Source organism: Grus americana, chromosome 6, assembly GCF_028858705.1.
Source record: "Grus americana isolate bGruAme1 chromosome 6, bGruAme1.mat, whole genome shotgun sequence".
NCBI lineage: Eukaryota > Metazoa > Chordata > Aves > Gruiformes > Gruidae > Grus > Grus americana.
Genome location: NC_072857.1, coordinates 17852143 through 17872837, shown reverse-complemented (window position 1 = coordinate 17872837; position 20695 = coordinate 17852143). Strand labels below are relative to the sequence as shown.

The window sequence follows — 20695 nt, the reverse complement described above, 5'->3', positions numbered from 1 at the left end:
CCGCTCCCCCACACAGAGGGGCACACTTACCTGCTGTGAGGCAGCAGGAATGACCCCCAGCTCCGGGAAAGACAGGGGAATGGCAGGGTGGTGGCACAAACCCTACCTGCACCGGAGCCCAGCATAGCACAGGGAGAGCTGAGCTGCCCCATGGACCCAAATGGGTGAGGGAAATGGAGCCAGATGGAGGCCATGAGAGCAGCTGAGTGTTAAACTTTAATAGAAATCCTTGAGAAACAAAGGGAAAATAGAGAGCATAGCCCAGGAGAAGAGCACCAGCCTGCAGTCCCTGCACACATGCTGCAGGTCACCCAGGAAAGCAGACAGCCTTGAGAGGATGCTCCCTCCCTGGCAGCCCTACTGTCCCCACGCCAAACCAGAGCCATGCTGGCACCCGTGGTCTCTCTCAAGCAGTGATGTGCATGCCGAAGACTTCCCCCATGCCCCGAGGCGGAGGGCAGGATGTTGGCAGAGGTGTTCAGAAAGGATGAAACGGGTCAGCTGATAGTCCTGAGCGCTGCTTCTTCCAGAGGAGCAGGGTGGTGGCTGGGGACTTTTCTCCACAGGCTGGGCTGCAGGAGCAGACTCGGCTCCCAGCGGCTTAGGACAAGTGCACAGAGATCCAGGTGAGCAAGGGCTCAGCCCGTGCTGGTTGGGGAGGGGAAGGCCAGGCTGACTCCAAGCACAGCCAGCTCCCACACAGCAAAGAAACCACCACCGTTACATCAGGCTTTAAGAGCAGCCTAGGACAAAGGCCAGACAAACCCCACTTCCTCAAGCTTTGCCATTTGTTTTAAAAATGGAAGTCACACATCTCTCTCCCCTTTGCCCAGTAAAACATCCCTCTCTAAAAACAACCCTGCAAGCAAGCACGCAGCACAAGGGGCTCCCACAGTCCTTGCTCTCCGGAGCCAGCTCCTGTTTCTTCCTTTGAGGTAGGTTGAAGTGTCCCCAGGGAGGGACAGCGGCTGCCTGGTCACATCACCAGGGTGGTGTCCGAGAGGCAGCCAGCAGGTTTCTGGTTGGCTCCACCAGTGCACTTGTTGAGAGGTAAGCTCTGGGTAGGGCTGGGCTCCAGGCATCTCGTGAGGTCCTCATCAGCTGAAGGGAGGAGTGTGCTGCAGGAGAAGAGATCCCATGCTGCTTAGGGACAGCGAGAAAGGATCAAAAGGGCCATGGTGCAACACTCATCTGCAGTATCATCATACACAGGCTGAGACGAGGCTGCCAGGCTCACCTACTCAATCTCCCATCCCAGGCAGCACCACTCACCCCAACAGACATCCAAGCCAGTGACGGGACTTTAGGGTCACAGCTTGACCTCCCTGGCTGCATGTAAACCCAGCTCTGTCCTGTCCTGGGCACAGGAGCAGGGATGCCCTTTCCCTTAACACCAGAGGCCAGGGTGTGCCTGCCCTCCACTTCAGCTCACCCAGATGAACTCCAGTCCTCCACCTCTCTGCAGGAAGCTGTCAGGGCCAGCAGCAACCATTTTGCAGCCCAGCTTTGCTCAGGGAAGCTGGCAGAGCACAGCAGTCCCAGAAGCCTCGCTGCTCCCCCAAGCCCCACACTGGGGCCGAGAGCCTCTGCTTACTGCTGGCCACATCAGAGCCCACAGAAGTAGTGTGGGTCCCTGAGGGGAACATCTTATCAGCGTGTCCCGACCATGACAACCCCAAACATCACCTAGTCCAGCTGTTCTGGGCGTTGCTCCCATCTGAGCTGGGTGTACAGCGCCAAGGAGACATGCCCAGTCGCACAGACATCATGCCAGCCCAACCAGTTGGCTCTCCAGAGAGCGGAGGCTGGCTTCAGACCCTGCAAGCCAACCTGTTCCTCTCCCCTTAAACAAAGCTGCTTTCCCTGCTGCCAGTTCCCTCTCAGGACACCAGCCCTAAAGCCAAGCTGTGAACATCATGCACGTCACCGCCAGTGCAAACTCACCCCAGTCTGCCCAGTTCCAGTTTGCTGAAGCCATTTGATTGAACGCTGCTCTTCTGGAGGAAGAAAGACTTTGGCAATGACCACTGCAGGAGGAGAGAAAGACAACCAAATGGCTATTTAAGTTGTGGCAAAAATCCCTCAAACCTGCAGTGCTCTGCCGTAGGCTGCCCTAGTGCGCTTCAGCTTAAACTGCCTCACACTGCTGTGCATCGTCATTGCCACCAGACTGTTCCCAGAATAGCAAACAGAGCAGTCTTTGCTCTCTGCTTAATGAATCCCTCTGCTGTAAGTGGGAGCAGAGCATCTTGAGGTTAAAAGAGTGGGTTTCTTTCACTGGATCAGCCTGCTGTAAGGCACAGGAGTGACAGATGGAGATGGCTCCCTCGTGGAGTGGAATAAAGGGCAGGCCAGGTGCCAAATATGTAAGGCTGTGCCCAGTGCACCCAAGGATATTCAGATGCAAAATACTTGCAGATCTGGTATATGGGGTGGACTTCATGGTGGTGGGAGTTAGAGAAGCGTGGGTTTTTCCAGACTCCTGAAGGCCTTGGCAGAGAGGGAAGAAGAGGATAGGTAGGGCAGGAGCCACAGGAAGCCGAACAAGCAGGCTCTCTGCTCAACTCTGCCCGGGCAAATGACCACCTCTCCCTAGCTTACCCACAGCCATACGCACCGTCTGGGCCAAATCTGTCCCTGCCCCAGTGTGGTACCCTTTGACACACCAGTTCTTCAGTAGCTCCAGACCTGGGAAGTGACAGAAAAGACAAGAATCGAGAATGAATGACCAAGTTTGCAGAGAGTTAAGTTTTCCCAGCTTGGGGCACGCAAATGTGCTGCACGGAGTGAACTGACTGTGCAGTACATGTGATGCAACAACTACTTGAACACGTGCCTGAGCCCAGCAAACACGGGGTAAAACAAGGGCCTTCACCCCTTGTATGAGTAAACACCAGCAAGTGCCAGCACGTGGGCTGCTGCAGTGCCTGCCTTCCTCCCAGGGAGCCAGACGCACTGTGCAGCAGGCTCAGCTAAGCAGGAAAACTGGGGCAACACAGGATTTGCCAAATTAGACCAGACTGGCTGTCCCCCTGAGCCCAGTGCCTGCCAACGGCAGCACCTGATTTGGGCTGCACCGGTGAAAGTTCCTACGGTGCAAATGTAGAGCAGCTTTGCTGTCACCGGCCCCTTTCCCAGAGGACGGCAGCTCAGACAACCTCCTCTTTGCACAGCACCGATCAGCTGCGGCATCCCAGCACATCACCTCCTCCCTGCACGGAGCCATCCAGAGCTCCATGTGGGCTGAGACCTACTCTCCATCCCTGACAGAGGGCAAGGCTGGCACGGACCGAGCTCACTGGTGGTGTGACTGCAAGGGACTGTTCCTCCAGTCACACAGAAGACTCCAGAGCACAGGGAGGTCACCTTGAAGCAGAGCCATATGTCTGACTGCACTGAACAGGCTCCATTTCCTCCAAGGCCTCCTGCTAGCTGTCCCCACTACAGCCAAGCTCCCTGCTCTCTGCTAACCCAGAAATACTGAGAAATCCAGGAGTTCTCCCTTCCCATTTTCTCTTTTAAGAGCCTTAGAGCCACAGCACAAGCTAAGGTGCCTTGAGATTTAAGAACCCGCAGAGCAATGGCCAGGAACTTGATGCTGTCCAGCTGGGGTTTCTTTGGTTTGCTATACGATATCAGCCCTGGCTATAGGAGGAATCCTTGCTGCCCAAACTCTGCTCCTCAGTGACCTTTCAGCAAGCCCCAGGACCTTCAAAAAAACCCCTACGTGTTGGGGGCTGAGGGGAGCAGGGCAGCCCAGCAGCCCTGCCCCCAGCTCTGTGCACCATCCCGGGCTTTGCACCTTGCTAGCCGGGGAGAGAGGAGGGCTGCGTGGAACACATGTGAATGGGAAGGGACCCGGGGAAGCTGGGTTTTGCTCAGAGGTGAAGAGCAACAAGGGAGTAGAGCAAATCTGCTCGTTGGGCTGCTTCGGGGAAGGTGGAGCACTGAACCAGGACCCTGACCTGAGCGGCAAGGTTCAGGGAAGCACTTCAGTGCAGACGGTGACAGAATCCTTCTTCCAGCTGACAGGAGAGCATCCAGCAAAGGTATTAGCAGGGCAAAGGATGACACATGCTGACAGCGCAGCTGGAGAGGGCTATAAGGTTACTGTCTTTCTGTGAAAGACTGTTACCAACTCCTTTCATATTTGCTTTAACACCAATGAAACGTGACAAAAGCACTTTTTTTCCCTCTGTACGATAGCCAAGCTAGGAGCACACATACAGTCACCTCAGTGGAAGGCCGGCTCCTACAGAAGCCTCTCCAGCTAGATCAGATGCTGGATGGAAAGCCCTGAGCCATGGCCTCTTTCTTTTTATGTTCCCTAACCCCTCGCACTAGGCTTCTGCAGGTTCTCTCTCCTAAACAGCCCCTCCCACTGCCCTGATGGAGACAGCCCTGGGTGAGAAGGAATTGGTCTGGCCCAGCTATAGCTCATTAAAGGACATTTTCTGTTAAAATACAGAGCTGTGTCCTGGAAAGGTGGAAATGATAGCTAGACTTCTGGCGTTCAGGAAAAATCCCCCTTTGTGCATGCTGATAGTTTTTCATCAATTAGAAAGCATCAAGAGACGTGGGAATAGGCCAAATTTTCACTTCACAGATCACCTGTAAGGAGCAAACCCCAGTGACTCCAGCTGTTTCTCCCTCAAAAGAGGGCAGGGGAATGCAATAGGAGACCAGAGCTACAGGTTGAAGGCAGAATCCTAGCCTGCTTCAGCCCCAGGGCACCTAAAATTGCTGATGCTGTGTTTCCCAGAGCAGTCAGCACCTGTGATCAACTCAGAATAAGCTTTTCCTGATATCTGAAGCAGCCTAGGAGGGGAACAGATTTCCTACGGCTAGTGTGGATGCAGGCAGCTCCCTCTCAACACAAATAGTTCGGAAGTCTCCCACGACTGCCAGCAGGCAGCCTGCCTGGCTCAGGTGGCTGTGCCGGGCTCTCGGAAGGCAGTTACCTTTGTGTTTATTCAAGTAGTATTTGAGCTCCCATTGGGTCACCAGGATGTTGAAGTAACGAGGTTGCTCGAAGAAGCGCAGGTACCGCATGGAGATGTGGGTGGGGAATACTCGCTCAAACTGCCCACGCCGGGAATACTCATCCTCTGTCTCCACCAGGATGCGAACATCATCTGGGGTCAGGATGTCCAAGACAGAAGAATAAAAATCCTGCAGACAAGAGCAACCCAAGGTCAGGGAGAAGTGATCTACATTTTGTTGGTCCCCCTTCCCACCACCTCCCTACTCCTCAAACCTATTCAGGCAGAGGTCTCCATGTGTCAGAGATTTCTGGGACATGGGCCATGTGGAAAACAAAGAAATTTAGGCTTAGTGGTGTCATCAACACCCCACAGAGCTGAGGAGATCCCCAATTCTGCAGCCCAACCTCTCTTACAGACACTGCCAGGTGGCACACCAGGCAAGTGTCCCTGCTAACCTGCACAGGGTCAGCAGGCAAAGGCTATGAGAGCTGTGTGGAGACACGAAGAGGAAGAGGCAGTGCTCAGACCCTATTCGGGGACTGGTGGGTAATGTACTCCTCAGCATATGCCTATTTTCATGTAAAGATGAGCCAGTGCAGCAGTGGCTTAAGCAAACGCAATTTATTTCTGACCAGCTGTCATGTAACCCACTGCAGCCCAAGTGCTCCCCATCATCTGGCTGTCTCCACAGCGGGGCACAATCTGGAGAGGGACAAGGGATAGACATGGGGGACTGGTTGGGATGGTGGCTTGGCAGGATGGCGCAACTATCAGAGGAGATTGTGTCATACCTGGTCAGGTATCTTCTGTGTCAAGTAATAGGCCTTCTTCATCTTCTCCGCTATGAAATGCTCAGATGCTGGCTTGGGCTTCTCCTTCGAAGCACTGCCCAAACTGAGGACACAAGAAGAAACAGTAGAGCATTTAAGTGGAGAAGACAAAGTCCTGTCATAGCAGAGCTGCTCCCAGCAACTTCTGAGAGCGCAGTGACACCCTCAGGAAGATGCCGTGGAGGACAGAATGCTTTGTCCAAGGATTTCACTAGTTCCGAGATCAGCGATGCACCCACAGCCTTGTGCATCAGCCACAGCCTTGTGCATCAGCACAGGACCCAGGAAGGATGCGGGCAGGGGAACTGGGAGGGCCCTGCCAGCTCCTTGCTAAGGCATTTCAGCGTTCCTTCATCCAAAAGGTGAACCATCACCTCACACCTACATAGGATGCAAGAGGGCCAAAGACACACCGTGACCCGAGTCACAGCACTTGAAGCCTTGTGGGATTTCACGTTTACATCCCACTTGGAATGCTGCTTCCTAACTGTAACAACAGGGCTGGGGGTATGAGTGCTCGGCACTGGTACTGTGCAAGGAAGGCGAGAACTCTTACATCAAAAACTTCCTCCTACAACATCCAAGAACTCTCAAGACTCGAATTCAGCTCCAGCTCCGCATGCCATGGGAAACGCTGGCCTTTTGTATGATCTGACCAGCAACCATCTAAACTATCCTAAGCACCCAGCTGAACCATTTGGGGATGCCAGAGTCTGGGAGATACTTGTCCAACACCTTTTAACACTTATATCAACACAGCTAACTTGTTCTGCTGCTGCAAAAATAATTAGTTGTGTGCAGATCCAAACAGGGAGAGCAGAGCCTTGAAGCCGTGCTGCATGGTGCTTGGGGAACATACAGATCTACTGGAATTATGCCATATACAAAAACCCCCTGCGTATCCTTCCCAAGGCAGGAGACACGGTTAAGCAAGCTTGCCCCTGGATGCAGGAACTCTGGTAATGCATCATCTGAACCATGTTAAGGATCCGCTTAATCCCCTGCAGGTCCCTCCGAGGACACCTGCCCTTCAGCACCTCTGTCGCAAGCCGCAAACGAGCGAGTGATCAAAGCGCCGCAGATGAGCTGGCGAGAACTCCCCAGCTGGAACGGGCCTGTGCTCCAAGCTTCTCCCTTCACTGAAGGCACAGGGCAGGCAGAGGGCAAGAGTCCCATCTTTTGGCATGCCCATACATCACTGCGTGCTGGTGCTCATCCCAGCAAGCTGCTCCTTCAGTGACACATGGCCAGCAGCCGCTCTGCTGCAGGGAACAGGACTGGTTTCCCCACCACCATCAGGTTTGAAACCAGTATAAGCCCAAGCTGTGGTGAAACACAGAAGGAGCAGGGGCCTGGGTGGACACATGCCCAGGAATTAGCCTTATGCAGGAAACATTCATGTTAGCTGCAAGGTAAGACTGTGCACACCCCTACCCATAGGTCTACAGCCTCTGACACCTGCAGTACTGCCTAAGGAACAGCTCACTCCACTTCTGCAAAATAACAGGTGCTCCTCTTGCTCAAGGCAGCAGCACGTCAGCCCTGAGGTAGAAGGTAAGCGGATCCAACCCCAACACAGCCAGCCAGCCTTCCAAGCAAACAGAGAGGCCGTGTGGCTCAGCATCGCGTTAGTTCTGGCAGAGGGAAGGAGGAGAGAGCACAACTTGACTAACTGCAGAGCAAGCACAAATTACACTGGCCTCACTTCCAACTATGGACCTGCAGAGAGGGCATAAATCCTTCTGCCTTGAAGAGACCGCAGGAGCCAGATACCCAGGCAATGATGCAAGTGCCTCAGACCCACAGCTGAAGGACCAGCAAGCACAGGCTCTCAACAGCACAGAAACCAGTGTTTGCTGGGCTACAAGCTGCCCCCAGATGAAATCCCCCGAGGAAAAAAGCCTGTCTTGCCCTGCTGCTCTGACAGAGAAGGGGGCTGACCTGCAGCTAGAGTCACTTCTCATCTGCGGCCTTGAGACCATGTTGTCCATGCTGGGCAGAACAAAGCCGGCAAGGTTGAGGAGGTCCCGGATCATCTGGCCCTTGATGCTCATGTCCAGCGGGGAATTGGAGTGGAGGCTGCAGGGAGGAAGCATCACAGCAGTCTGAGTGGAGTGCCGAGCCCCACAGCCCCGAGATCACTCCCTGGGTTAATACCGACCGGGATACAAAACCCAGCCTGTCCCTCATGTCATCACAGCCAGCCATGAGACATTGAGAGGAAAACCCTGACAACAGCTCTTTGAATGGGGGCTCCCCAGCAGAAATGGTTCATTTCTCCACACCTCTTCCCAAATTTGCTGGAAACCTGCAAATCCATCCCCCGAGCCCTGTGTGGGACTCTTGCAGGGAGGAGAGGCCAAGCTCAGGCACACCACAGCTCCCGGCCCTGCCTGTGCAGCCGACACCGTGCAGCCGGGTGCTGTCAGCAAGTGAGGAACAGCGCACGAGGCAGTAGAGACGCTCATCACTTCTGCCCACGCAAAAAAGAAATCTGTGCCATCACCCGTTCCCTACATGACACATCCCTCCCTGGCCTTCGTTTTTTAATGTACTCTTCCCTGGCTCTAGCTGGAGCATGCCCAGGAAAGCTTTCTGAGCTGCAGATGGATGCTGCTTTTGCAGACAGGAAGGACAGTGATTCCTGCAATCTGGAGAGGGAGGCTTCAAAGCCCACAGTCTTTCAGCACAGGATACAGGGAACATCACAAGCCAAATTCACTTTGTGGTAAAAGAAAGGCCATTATCCGCTCTGCTGCAGCTCAGAATCTGCTTTACCTTGGGGAAATGTTGACCTCTAAGATCCAGGGCTTGAGGTTTTCATCCAGCATGATATCAAACCCAAACAGCTCATGGCAACAGTACGGCCGCCGCACGTACATCTTCACCAGGCTGTTCACGTAGGGCTCAGATCTGGAAGCCAAGGAAAAAGTGCTTATTTCCGACAGTCAGACAGCAGAGCTCTGGCTGTTCACAGCACATGCTGCCAGTTCTAAGAGTGTATACAGCCACATGCTGCAGGAACGGGTGGGCTGAGAGACCGACGCAGGCCTGTGAGCTGCTGCTGCGCTGCGTATGGATCCAGCATTGCATCCCAAGCACTGCTGCTCTGTCAGGCAGGATCCGCCTCTGAACACAAGATCCATCCTGCACCAGGGGACCTTTCTTCTCAGCCACCCTGGCCAGGCAGGGGAGCAGGTTGGAAGCTGGGCAGAGCATCGGGTACACCAAACCCTCGTGGCCTCCCCCCTGCATTGCAGGCAGACCTAGGAAACGTAAGGTCTATTTACCATTGCAGCTACTGCAGCATGAGCATAAGTAACAGGATGAAAGGAAGGATCCAGAAGGAAATACTGAAGCCAACAGTGGTGGTAGCATTTAGATTAAGAGCAAAAGGACTGGGCTGAGAGGGGACTGGAGAGCCAGAGGGACCAGAGTGCACCTCACAGCCAGGCACAGAGCAAGGGGTGCCAGGACTCACGCAATGATGGTTTTGATAACGATGTCCTTAATCTTCTCCCAGATGGCCTCGCTATTAACTCCCTTCTGGGTCAGGTAACTCCAGAGTGCTTTGAGTGCCCTGGGAGAGAAAAAGCAAAGGAGGTAGTCCTGTAGCCCCTTGCTGCCCAGCCCTGCCAGGGGAGTGCTAGTAGCAGAGGGAAGCCTTGACAAAGCTCTTCCCTGGCACGGCCATCCTCCTGCCATACCCAAACCCCTCAGCTCCTGGTTGCTGCCCTCCCCAGCCTGGCACCTGGTCTTGTAGGCCCAAGCCACTAGGAACATAAATCTGTCATAGACTTGTCCCAGCACTGGAGTAATAGGTCCCAAATTAGCACATGAGCAAGGTATGTCGGGCCCAGATCTTCTCATCCCTCCCCCTCCGTGTCCTCAGCAAACCTCCCCTTCCTGCAGGCCTTCCCCCGCAGCACTGCATAGCAGCTCAGCAGGAATCCAGCAAGACCCCCGTAAACGTTTTAGCTAGAGCCATTTCACTGAGGCTTTGGGGGTGGAGAAAAAATTTGGAAAACCATGGAGAACAGGATGGTAGGGGGGAGCGTCTCTGCTTTTGTAGGAGTTTCCCACACCACACCAAGCGCTGCAAGCTACCCTGACACCAAGCCAAGGATGCTCAGATGTTGCTCAAGTGAGACCGTGTGGCTAACAGCCAGGAATCCAAAGGTCACGCTTCCTGCATACAAGATGGAATGGATTACAGCCACTCTCATCTTTAACGTGGGAGCAGCCAGCTTTGACTTGCATGGCAGTAGCAAAAACCCACGCAATCCCACCCCCATGGGATTTCAACTGGTGGGGGACAGCAGACCCTTCTCAACGTCCCAGTGGAGGAATACACTGCTGTGCAGCAGGTCCAGGTCTGAGAAAGCAATCCTACCACAACAAACCACCTTCTGCAGCTCCCTTTGAAGTGAAGTAGTTCTGCCCAGGCCCATGAATTGAGAACTCTATCCTGCACTATTTTTAAAGAGTTCAAACACTGCTGTGGAATCAGAGACAAGTGCCTGTGGCCTTGGATCAGTCCACCCATGGGACAGCAGGGAACAGGAACTCCTGCAAGACTGCAGCCCTCCTCCAAATGCCTATAAATGGCACCGCTGCTCCTATTCACACCGAGTAGGACATAAATTATCAGTTTTGCAAGAGGACTGTCCCTTTCTCTGCCTCCGCAGGAAAGCCAAGAGTGAGATGGTCAGAAGCTGCCATCTAGCCAATTCAAGCATCACAATTACCCATTCAAGTTCTAACAGCAAAAAATCAGATTCTGCTTTAACCACATCCCATCGCCCCCGCAAGAGGGCAAGGGGATGAATGAACACAGATGAGAGCAGCGTCGGAAGCAGGGAACAGCACAGACACAGGCAGGATAAACGGCAGCCACAGCCCAAGCGGCAGTGGACAGGATGAGTCAGAAGCCAGGGACACCGTCCAGATTCCATTGACACTAGCCATGCCAAAATCACTCTGCTGCTCCAGTTTCCCCAAGGAGGAACAGACAATACAGAAAGCACCTTCAAGTTTTGGGTAGGAATGCTGAAAAAAGGCTGACTTAACAGGTAACAGAAAGAGCTGCCCTGTGCCCTAAAAGCAGCACACCTACCATTTGTGTCCCTGACAAGCAGTCTCATCCGAGTTGGACTTGTACTCCGTGTTCTTCTTGTTCACACTGTAGTTGGTCAAGTGCACGAACTTGTTGCTGAGGCTCTTCATCGAGGAGGAGTACCTGGAGGAGACGATAGGAACACAAGCAGTCTGAGCTTGAATGGGCTGTCCCCAGACCCATGGGGCAGGCAGAAACTCTCTTCTCATCTCAAACCACTCTTGGCCACCCATCAGCCCTGCTGCCTTCCTTTCCCAGGCTGTCTGGAGCTCTCTGTCCCCACAGGCCCAGAGCTGATGCAACAAAGCCTGAGGCAAGGAGCAGGCTGCTTTGGGGCAGTGGGATGCAATCCCACCCTCGCAGCAGGTCCTTAAGAAAAGGCCAGAGCATCAGTGAGCAAAAGCACTGACTGAACTGCAGCAGGCCAAGACAATATAGTCAAAATTGGAAAAAACATCTCAGTTTCTGGTACACCAGCTCTTCTGCAGTATGAAGCACAGACGGTATCTTTCAAGAACTGCTTTATACTGAGCTGATCTTGCCTTGGGAAAGGCAGATGAACGAAGCATCCTCTCGCATTCCATTTCAACCCTGTCACCTGCAGTGAGCCCCATGTGTTTCCACACTGCTTAAGCAAGCAAGCTACAGCTTTGAGCACCACTGTACATGGAATGACTGCCTCCTGCCCAGCCAAGGTGGGTACCGCAGCCACACATGCCTCAGCACTGAGGCAGCCCCCCAGCCCCACTCTCCCGCACAACCTACTTGCAGCTAGCAAAGCGAACCAATCCATCCTTGAACAGGTAGACCCTGAGGGGATCGTAGCAAGTGACATAAACGTAGATCCTCAGGTCGAACTTCTTCCCGCCAATGAGGTAGGGTTTGTGCAGGTATCTGCAGAGGGAAGCAAGCACCGGGGGAGGGTTATGATTTCTGTGCACGGGAACATCTCTAGCCCCCAACTCGGAAGGCTTGGCAAAACCAGGGATCAACACAGAAGCCCTTTTGCACAGTGTTTCCAAGTTAAGTGCATCACAGTCAAAATGAGAGAGAAAAAAGCTCTCCCATGCATGGGGAGATCCTGCAGCACATAAGCAGTATTCCCTTCTGCTCAGTTCCATTTTGAAGAGATTTTCCCCACCTCTAAGGCACAGTAGCTTTTTCACACCCACAAGACTGATCACAATTTCCAGGAACATCTCTAAGACATGCAGTGGGCCACAGAAGGTTTGGTTCAGCGAGCAGAAACAGCTGGAAATTTTCATCCAAATCATTTGATTATTCACCCCAGAAGTTCATGATTTTCCATAGGAAAGCTTATCCTTTGCAGAGAAGCAGACAGGGAGAACAGACAGGCCAACACAGCAGTTCCCTGTCTGCCAAACACTTGATCGTTTTCCTGCCCTCACAAGAACCTTCCCAGAAAGCGGCCTCAAACCAAGATGAGCTATTCCATTTTTCTGCAAAAGGGGAAGGAGATTCTGAAAATCCTGTTATTTCAAGAAAACCCTTTGACCACCATCCACACACACAGAGGCTCTTACTGCCCCATTCTAACTTGTATAAGAATAAATCTTTGACAGTTGCCACCTCTTCCCTGGGACTTGTCTTTCCACTGTTCTTGTGGGCACTGGATAAGGTTTGTTTGCCTCCAAAGATGCCAAATGCCAGAGTACAAAGAGGAGGATCACAGCAGAGCTGAAGCTGGATCACCTGCCACAGATAGAAGCTCCAGAAAGCCCATGGAGCCAGTTCGTACCCAAGACCTCAAAAATCTACACAGCGACAGCAGCAGTCTGGTAAGCCTAGCTGCAGCCGACAGAGCCAGACTTCCAGCAGCAGCATTACAGACAGGCAGTTCAGAAGTTTCTGGATGCAAATCAGGTGCTTCTGCTCTGCCACATGGTGATATCGGCCCAGACCAGGCCAGAGAGACTAGACACTAGGAGGTTCCAGGCTGTGTGTCAACCTTGCTTTCCTTCACTCACCTCTGTACCAGCAGCGGTCTCCTTTTGGGGAGCTGGCTCCATTTGTGGATGACCTGGATTCCAATGCCTCTTGCTGATGCTGGCTGCAAAACACAAACAAGAAGGGATCCGATCGTCCCCCTGCAACTACAACGGGACAGAGGATTGAGCTCTGTTTGCGCTTACTGGTTTCACAATCCATTTCTGGCGGCTAGCTCCTTCCTCCCATGCTTTCCTGAGTAATTTGATGTCCTGGGGCAGGATGAAGGACTGGGGGAAAAAGTTAAACTCCTTTTTCCCACAGCGAGCCTGCATCTTCAACAGGTTGCGCCACAGACGGTCCTTTCTCCCAATTTGAAATGAACCGGGGAAGTGGTTTAGCTGGAAAGGAAAGGATCCTGTTAGATCTCGCTGCTTCCCCACCTCCCCATGCTGTTCCCTGGCCAGAGGATTTTGTGAACACAGTGCAGGGTAATGCTCTTTGCTCCCCTCCCAGGATTGCACCAAGACAGGACCCACCTGCTCCTGAAGCTTTGCAGGGACAAACACCTGCACGGTGACCCATGCCAGCTACAAAGCCAGCAGCTGCCACCTCATCCCTGCTGATGTCTGAGCAGCTGCAGGGCACTAACCCTCAGCCTTTGAGCTTCCTCTGGCAGTATCCTTCACCCCAGCGGTTCCCCACTTGCTTCTAAACTGTATGCCAGAGTCCTGCCCATGCAACACAAGCTCTGTGGGCAGAAAGACCCCACAGCAGGACAGGAACAGGGCTGGAGGCTGCTAGCTTCCAACCCTGGATGCTGCCTCAAGACTGCGCAGTTTAGAGCATCACAGCTCTCCAGAACAAACATGTATGTGTGACAGATATCAAACTTCTGGTCCCTCGCCTGTTCCCCAAGCCATGAGCCACTCCTGACCCTTTTGTGATCTGAGTTGTGTACATCCTAGCTGGCTGCACTGGCAGGGAGGGCACTGGCCTACTGCTCAGTTCTGCCAGAGGAAGGACTGCTTTAAGCAACAATAGCTGAATTTAGATGAGCTCACAAGTGAACATGCTCACCCAACTGTGCCTGTCTCGGGCTTATCTCCCAGCACAGGAATGCCAGCTGCCATGCTCTGGAAGGGACACTGCAGGGACATCCTGCAGATCAAACACCTTGCCCTGATGAGAGGGGCACCCAAACTGCTCCCAACACACTCTCCATGCACGTGAAGGAGGTCAGCCCAAAACATCCCCTACCTTCTGGTGCTCCCTGATGGCTCTGAAGCTGGGTGATTTCATGTGGTGACCCCAACAGCCCAGCCAGTCGTTGCTTTCTGCAGGAAAAACAGAAAAGTCCATGACTGAGTACCCTGCCATGCACAACACCCTCTCAACCCACCAGCAACCCATCTCCTGGGGCTAGCAGAAATGTGCCAGGGGTGCTGCACAGCAATAGCACAAAGTACTTATACTGTCTACTGCGAAAGTGCCAAATCAAGGGCTGTAAGTGGGATCCAGTTAACCAGGCGGGTCACATCCTTGTAAACATGATTTTTGCAGGGATCTGGGCAGACACAGGGTCAAAGGAATGGCTTCAGTCCCCCAATACCCCGACTTTCCTGCCTTACAGCAGGTGAATGAAGCAGCTGGCTAATCGCTGCACAGGGACATGTAGGATTGCAAGACTTCCTAGGTCTTGCTCTGCCCTGCTTGATCCATTATAGCCCCAAAATGGTCTGTGCAGAGGTCTCCTGACACATGCAGGAGCCCCCTAAGTACTGCTGAGAGATCACACTCCAGGGTATGGATCATAGCTGCAAATGCTCATTGCTTCCCCAGCCCTCTCCTACACATCTCTTCAGCGATGAGATCCCAACCCTGAAAACTCTCTGACTATGGTCAGAGAGGATGGCTTCTTCCTTAGCCTATGGGGACAAGGGACCGTGATGCTGGGGTTGGCACCAGATGAGTGCCAACCTCCTTAGAGTGGCAGCACCATCTAGAGGCACAGCTCAAACAAGCCAGAGCACAGCTCTGCTGTCCCATACGCTGCCTCAGCTCCTGACAGCCCAGGAGTAAGTCCTTGTGGTTCATGCCAGGGACAAGCCAAGAGGCAGATCAGGCCCTGCCAGGACCCACAGAGCTCGGACACTGCAAGTCAGAGAGGCAAAATGGACACCCAGCATCCTGCCGTGCCAAGCTTGTATTGCTCCAGGTCTGCTCTTCACAGGCAGTCTGCCTTCTCGCGTCCACAGGCTGGAGGCGAGGGAGGACATGATGTGTTGGATGCTGCCAGCCTCCCGCAGCTTACTTTTGCTGACTCTGAAATGGGACCTGCCAACGGTTTGCTTCACTATGTTCGGCGTGACTGTGCACATTTTCCATCGCAGCAGCTTCCTCTGCTCCCAAGGCAGCTTTTCCACTAGGGAGGCAAAAAGGTAAGGACAGAAGGAAAACCAGCACAATACCCTGATTTTCTACAGCTGCACCCAGGGAAATACTTATGGTTTGCTGCACAGGCACCAGACCTTCAGAGGAGGGTGTGTAGCCCCGTTCACAGAACTAGCATGGAGCAGAAGACCCCATGGCTGGGGGAGATACAGGATGCTGGAACATTTGGTGGCAGCCTGACTCATGCTCCAGGCTGCAGGAGCAGCCGGCATTTTATTCCAGCCCTTTGGATCTCACAGCGGTGCTGGGTCTCATCATGGGAAGGGTGAAGGGAAGCCGAGCCACTGCCAGGCAGCTCCTGCCTCTGTGCTGTCACCACTGCTTGCTAATAACGGGCTGGCTGCTCTCCCCCTGCACTGCAACAGATCGCAGCTCACCTCTCTCATCCCGAGTACTGAAGTAGATGGTTGGAGGCACATTAGGGAATAAACTGCAGACAAGAGCTGGTTTGAGCACTTTTTCCTGAGCCTCAGTGGGCTGGGCCAGGCACTCGATGCAGTTCCTAGGAGAGATGAAGCAGTAGGCAGTTGGCTAAAGGTGAAAAGTAGCACAGGGAGGAAGGGGGAAGCTGGAAGGAGCCTTCATCCTGGTATTGGGAATTTGCATCATTGCAATGTGGTGCAAGCAACAGGCACTAAGGCCAGTAACCCAGCCTGCAGCGATGAGGGGGCGAGCCTGCAATGAACACATTGTCCAAGTGTTGTAACCCCCTCAGGATTGTGTTTTGCCAGGGCAAGGGGTGGAGTTTGTTACATGACAAAACCTATAAACTAGTCCACAGGAACAAGGGGTGGAGATGGTAATGCATATCTGATTCAGCTGTTGTAACCTTCTAGGTTTTGGTGTGTTGCAGGGAAGAGGGGTGGAGTTTTACCGAATGTACATACACCTTCTTACTATGGCAATTCCTAACACCTGGAAGGAAGGGTAGAATTTATAACACACATATTGAAGTTGTGATGATGCTAAAAGTAGAGTTTATAATTAACATATATTCAAATACATGTCACCGTTGCCAGTGGAAGAAGCCATGCCAGAGCAGTCCAGTAAGGATCAAGGAGCAGCAAAAGAAAAGGAACCACAACACACTGACCCCAATCTCCCATGCCACACCTCATCTCGCTGAAGGGAGTGAGCATAGCGAGGGGGTTGGAGACCAGGGAGGGGGAAAAAGAGATGTCTTCCCCACGTGTTTATATATATATATATTTGTCTCCCAGGTAAGTTATGGCATGACGGAAAGCAGCAAGTTGTCAGGCAGACAGCAAAGCCCAAGGCAGCCCTGGTGCAAGGGGCAGCACAGCTGCAAGGACCACCAGCTCTCGTTGCTGGATGGGCAAGAACAGGTCCCACAAAGGTCTGCCAGGAGTCACGGAGGCAGGGCTCAGATGACCACAGGCTGACCAATCCTGCCCAGAGAAACCTCCTTCCAAAAGCTAAAGAAAAACCCAGGCTCTGGAACTTGTTTCTAGGATGCAATGCCGAGACATAAGACCCCAAGGAGCTTTTGCAATCTCTGGCCAGGACACCTCCACTCTGCTTCATCTGAAAGGCAACAGCACTGCAAGAGCACAGTTTAATGCAGTAAACCTAACCCAGCAACTGGCAGTGAAATTAAGACTCCTGCTTTGCTGTGGTGGATGCACCCTCAACACTTTGCAGGCTGCTGTCTATAGCAAGAGAGGTAGCTTTGGTCTGAAGGGTAGGAAGGAAGCTCATTTTGGTTGGGAAGCCTGTTGCTACCTTCACTCCATTCCCCCACATACTACAGCTCTCCTCTGTCACCAGGAAGGACAAAAATGGACAAGTTTGGGCAAAGATGCCAAGTTCAGTGCATTATTTACAGCTACTAACCTGGATACAAGAGCCACAGAGCCACTGGACGACATGCCAGCAACAGAGGAAGCATCCAAGTCACCTGCAGGAGGGGACAGACTCAAGTTTTGTCTTCATGGTGAAGACAGAGCATGCACACAGAGTTAGGAAGGGAAGAGAGAAAACAAATGCTCCAGGGAACAGACCCCTCCCAGCTGCCCCAAATCCTTGGATCCTGGGTTTTGCCCACTGGCATAAAAGGCAGGGCAGGGGGTGGAACTGACAGCCCTGCAGAGAGAGGAGATGGGTACATTTTGGAGCAGGACGGTGGCGTACCCCAGCCCGCTCCCCAGAGGAACCCACGCAATTCCTCCTTGCTGCTAAATCGCTTTTGGGTTCAGCACAATCTCTAGGTCATCCTGAAATGACAGCATGAATGTAAGACAGGAGGGCATCTGTGCTCACCCCCAGCTCTGAGACGGCCCCCACACTCCCCACCTTGAGGCAGGGAGCACATCCCTTCCCAGGGAACCAGCACTCACTGTCCTCGTCCTCCTCCTGACTGCAGCTCTCATCCAGGCCATCAGGAAGTTCTTCCTCCGCTTCGTCCTGGGGATGGCTCGGCTCCAGCGGTAACTGCTCAGCAGTAACACTGAGACAAAGGACATCACATCAGAAGGAATGGTGTGTGCTTTCCAGGGCCAAAAGACCCAGAAGCCCACGAGGCAGCATGAGATAATGTGGCCAGGGGAGTGACAGCACTGCCCTCCCCAGTGCTGATGTACAAGCACTCATTCTAAGCTAGCAAGACGGAGAGGCCCCAGGGCACCCTGAGAGGGAACACTTTCCAGAGCAGCCAGAAAGAGAGAGGGACAAAGATACCCTCTCCCAGCAGGAGAGCAGGAGCTCCATGTCCTTGCACCCTCCCTGTCCTGCATCAGCTCCACATTCCTTTAGGAACCCACGTCTCTGCCCAGGAAAGCCTTGCTGGACCTGGCTTGACAGTAGGCTTCACCCAACATAGGTGCAGAGCCTGCCACAGCAGGCAGGGCCTCGTGACTACGGGGAGCGAGCTAGAAACGCCACACAGCAATTCCACACTGTGGCTGAAGGAGAAGGTGGAAGGGCTTGGAGCCATCCTGAGTGCCTGAGTCAAGCTGGGGGTGGCAGGAAGGCTCCCCGAGCCCCAGGATGCCACAGTTGGGTTTTGCTCAGGGATGCAGCCTGTGGTTACCCTTATGGCCACCCCCACATGCCCACAGTGCATCCTCTCCCAGCACACACAGATGCAATGGCCAGCCCAGCCCATCCTGCCACAGCCTTCCTCCTCCTCCTGGGTCTACTTACTTAAATTTTTCTGGGAGAACAGCCTGGGACCATTCCTCCTCTTTCTCCAGTTGGATGGTGGATATCTGAGTGGCCACTTCAGAGATGGCAGCAAGGTGCGGAGGCTCTGCTCTCGCCACCCGGTCCCTGCTGTGTGGGCTCAGCATGCTCACAAGCTGGCAGTCAGCTTTGCAGTCAGGAGAGCCAGCACGCGAGGCCAAGAGATGGACACTGATACGCTTAGTGCAGACGACGGCACCATCGGTGCCTATAAGGCTTGAGTTACCATTAAGGCGATGGCTACCCACTTCCAAGTTCAGGGGAGCAATGGTTTCTTTTGGGGTGAGCTGTGCTATGATATGCTGCCCCCACCTGCTGTTCCAGTTGGACAGGCTGCCCACGTTCATAAGGCCAGAGCTTTCGACTTCATGTCCAAAGCCGTTGCATGCGGCAGTCTGTCCAGCTAGCTGCTGCACAGCATCTCTGAAGCTGCTCTCTGGCTCCTTCGCTTTTAAGCTGTGCGCTCTCCTCTCAGCATCCTCCTGCGAGCACTGGTCCTTCCTGAGGATGGCACCGCTGGGCACAAGGGTCAGGGAGGGGACCGTGGTTTGCTCCAACACAAGGTCGCTGCTTTTCACTGCTCCGTTGACCAGACTGCTGGGGGAGCAGTTTCCATCGTCCCTGGAGCAGGGCCATGAGGCGGCAGGGAAGCTGTGGGTGTTTTTTACCTTCTTGATCTCCAGTGACTGCAGCAAAGGCACTTTAGCACTGCTTGACTGTAGGAAGGAGTTGTTATTGAGCACTGGTCTATAAGAGCTGGAAGCCTGCCGACCTGAGCTAAGGGCAGAGCCTTTGACCCCAGTCCCAGAGTGCTCCTCTGGCAGCGCAGGCAGCAGGCAGGGCTCCATCAGCAAGGAAGACATAACCCTTCCTGTGGCAGAGCTGGTGTCTGAAGGGCTTCGGGAAGGAAGCCTGTAGGGCTTAGGTCTGAAGCAGGAGCGTCGGTAGAGCAGAGTGCTCCCACCCAGGTCCAGGCAAGGCTGGGCCAAGGGCAGGCTCGGGAAGGCGTCTTCACCAGGGTGTGCGTGGCATAGTGATGGTGAGCACAAGAAGCAGGATTGCTGCAGAGGAATCCCTGAGGGCAGCAGGCCACGAACCTGGAAAGTGCTCACATACTTCTTCTCTAAATTCCAGATGGGTTTCGCCTGCTGCTGAACGAGGTGCCAGGCCCGGTGCGGCTGAGCCCTCCTTGTCAGAAGGGTGCCTGACCCGAGCCCGATGCTCTTCTCCTGTTCAGGGCCCAGATTAGCACGTTCTGGTCCTGCAGAGGCCATGTACAGCCATAACACACAAGGCACGAGCGAGTCAGTCATCTACAGCAGCATCTTTGCTGGCCTGAAACAAGACAACTGCATGAAAGGTGCTGTTATCCCGGCAGGGAAAAGCACGCGGCCCAGTACCCCAGGAGATAAGCAGGGCGAGCTGCAAGATGAAAAAACACGTTGGGCTCCACAAGGGTCTCCTGCGACCGAGTCAAAGGAAGAGCTGGCCTCTCACATGAAACCTGAGGATGGAAAGGACAACTTAGAGAGGGCCGTGGGAAAAGTGCCATCTGCAGGAAAGCTTGTACCCTGCAAATGTGCAGGGGTGCCTGGCTGCCAGCCAGAGCTGCAGGGCAGCAGCCCCAGCTGCATGGAGAGGCCACCCACCCACTTGCCTTGGACCCAGCACGGCAGCCAGAGTCCACTCACATGGGTCTGCATCTCCAAACTGCACCGTGTGCTCCACCAGCAGCTCTCCCAACCTCACCACAAGCCCCAAAACGTCTGCTTCTTTGTCTTCTCCCCACTCCTTAAAACTTCAGCTCCCAAGGCCACACAATTAGGTGTGAACTTCAGCCCTTGCTTTCAAAAATAACATGTTTCTCACTTTTGTAACCCCATGGAAAAACTTGGTGAGGGCATCCTAATGAGCTCAGGACTAAGAAGGCAGCAAGGAGCAAACGCAGGGCTGTTCTAACCTTGGTTTCCAGCAACGACTGGCAGTACTGCACACACACGTTCAGCCCCATGGCAGTCCTACAGAAAAGACTCTTGCAAGGAGCAACTGGCAGACCACAGAGCTACAGACGTAGGTGTCCTGAATCCTCCTAAAATGAACTATTGCACCACGCCTCTAAGATCCTCTTGCCTGGGGAGAAGGGAAAGAGAAAACAAACCATG

The 20695-nt window shown here is 53.6% G+C and overlaps 1 protein-coding gene across 7 annotated transcripts in view; it reads right to left on the bottom strand.

Moving 5' to 3' along the window:
* Positions 1-200: 200 nt before the first annotated feature.
* Positions 201-20695, bottom strand: part of LOC129207909 (tubulin monoglutamylase TTLL4-like) — a 39747-nt gene continuing 19252 nt past the window's right edge. For 3 of the 7 annotated variants that reach the window (XM_054829627.1, XM_054829629.1, XM_054829630.1), the window contains 19 exons: positions 20494-20663; positions 18495-20037; positions 17690-17799; positions 17187-17250; positions 15710-15834; positions 15193-15303; positions 14139-14215; positions 13085-13279; positions 12920-13002; positions 11697-11825; positions 10932-11054; positions 9297-9395; positions 8594-8728; positions 7757-7894; positions 5777-5879; positions 4962-5172; positions 2618-2688; positions 1945-2027; positions 201-1118 (listed from right to left, as the gene is read on the bottom strand). In XM_054829627.1, the coding sequence (XP_054685602.1) occupies positions 977-1118; positions 1945-2027; positions 2618-2688; positions 4962-5172; positions 5777-5879; positions 7757-7894; positions 8594-8728; positions 9297-9395; positions 10932-11054; positions 11697-11825; positions 12920-13002; positions 13085-13279; positions 14139-14215; positions 15193-15303; positions 15710-15834; positions 17187-17250; positions 17690-17799; positions 18495-19846 (3351 nt within the window). In that variant the 5' untranslated portion in view covers positions 19847-20037; positions 20494-20663 and the 3' untranslated portion in view covers positions 201-976. Of the gene's footprint in view, positions 1119-1944; positions 2028-2617; positions 2689-4961; positions 5173-5776; positions 5880-7756; positions 7895-8593; positions 8729-9296; positions 9396-10931; positions 11055-11696; positions 11826-12919; positions 13003-13084; positions 13280-14138; positions 14216-15192; positions 15304-15709; positions 15835-17186; positions 17251-17689; positions 17800-18494; positions 20038-20493; positions 20664-20695 lie in introns of those variants that run through there. The other 4 variants (XM_054829631.1, XM_054829633.1, XM_054829632.1 and 1 more) reach the window with 4 other exon arrangements.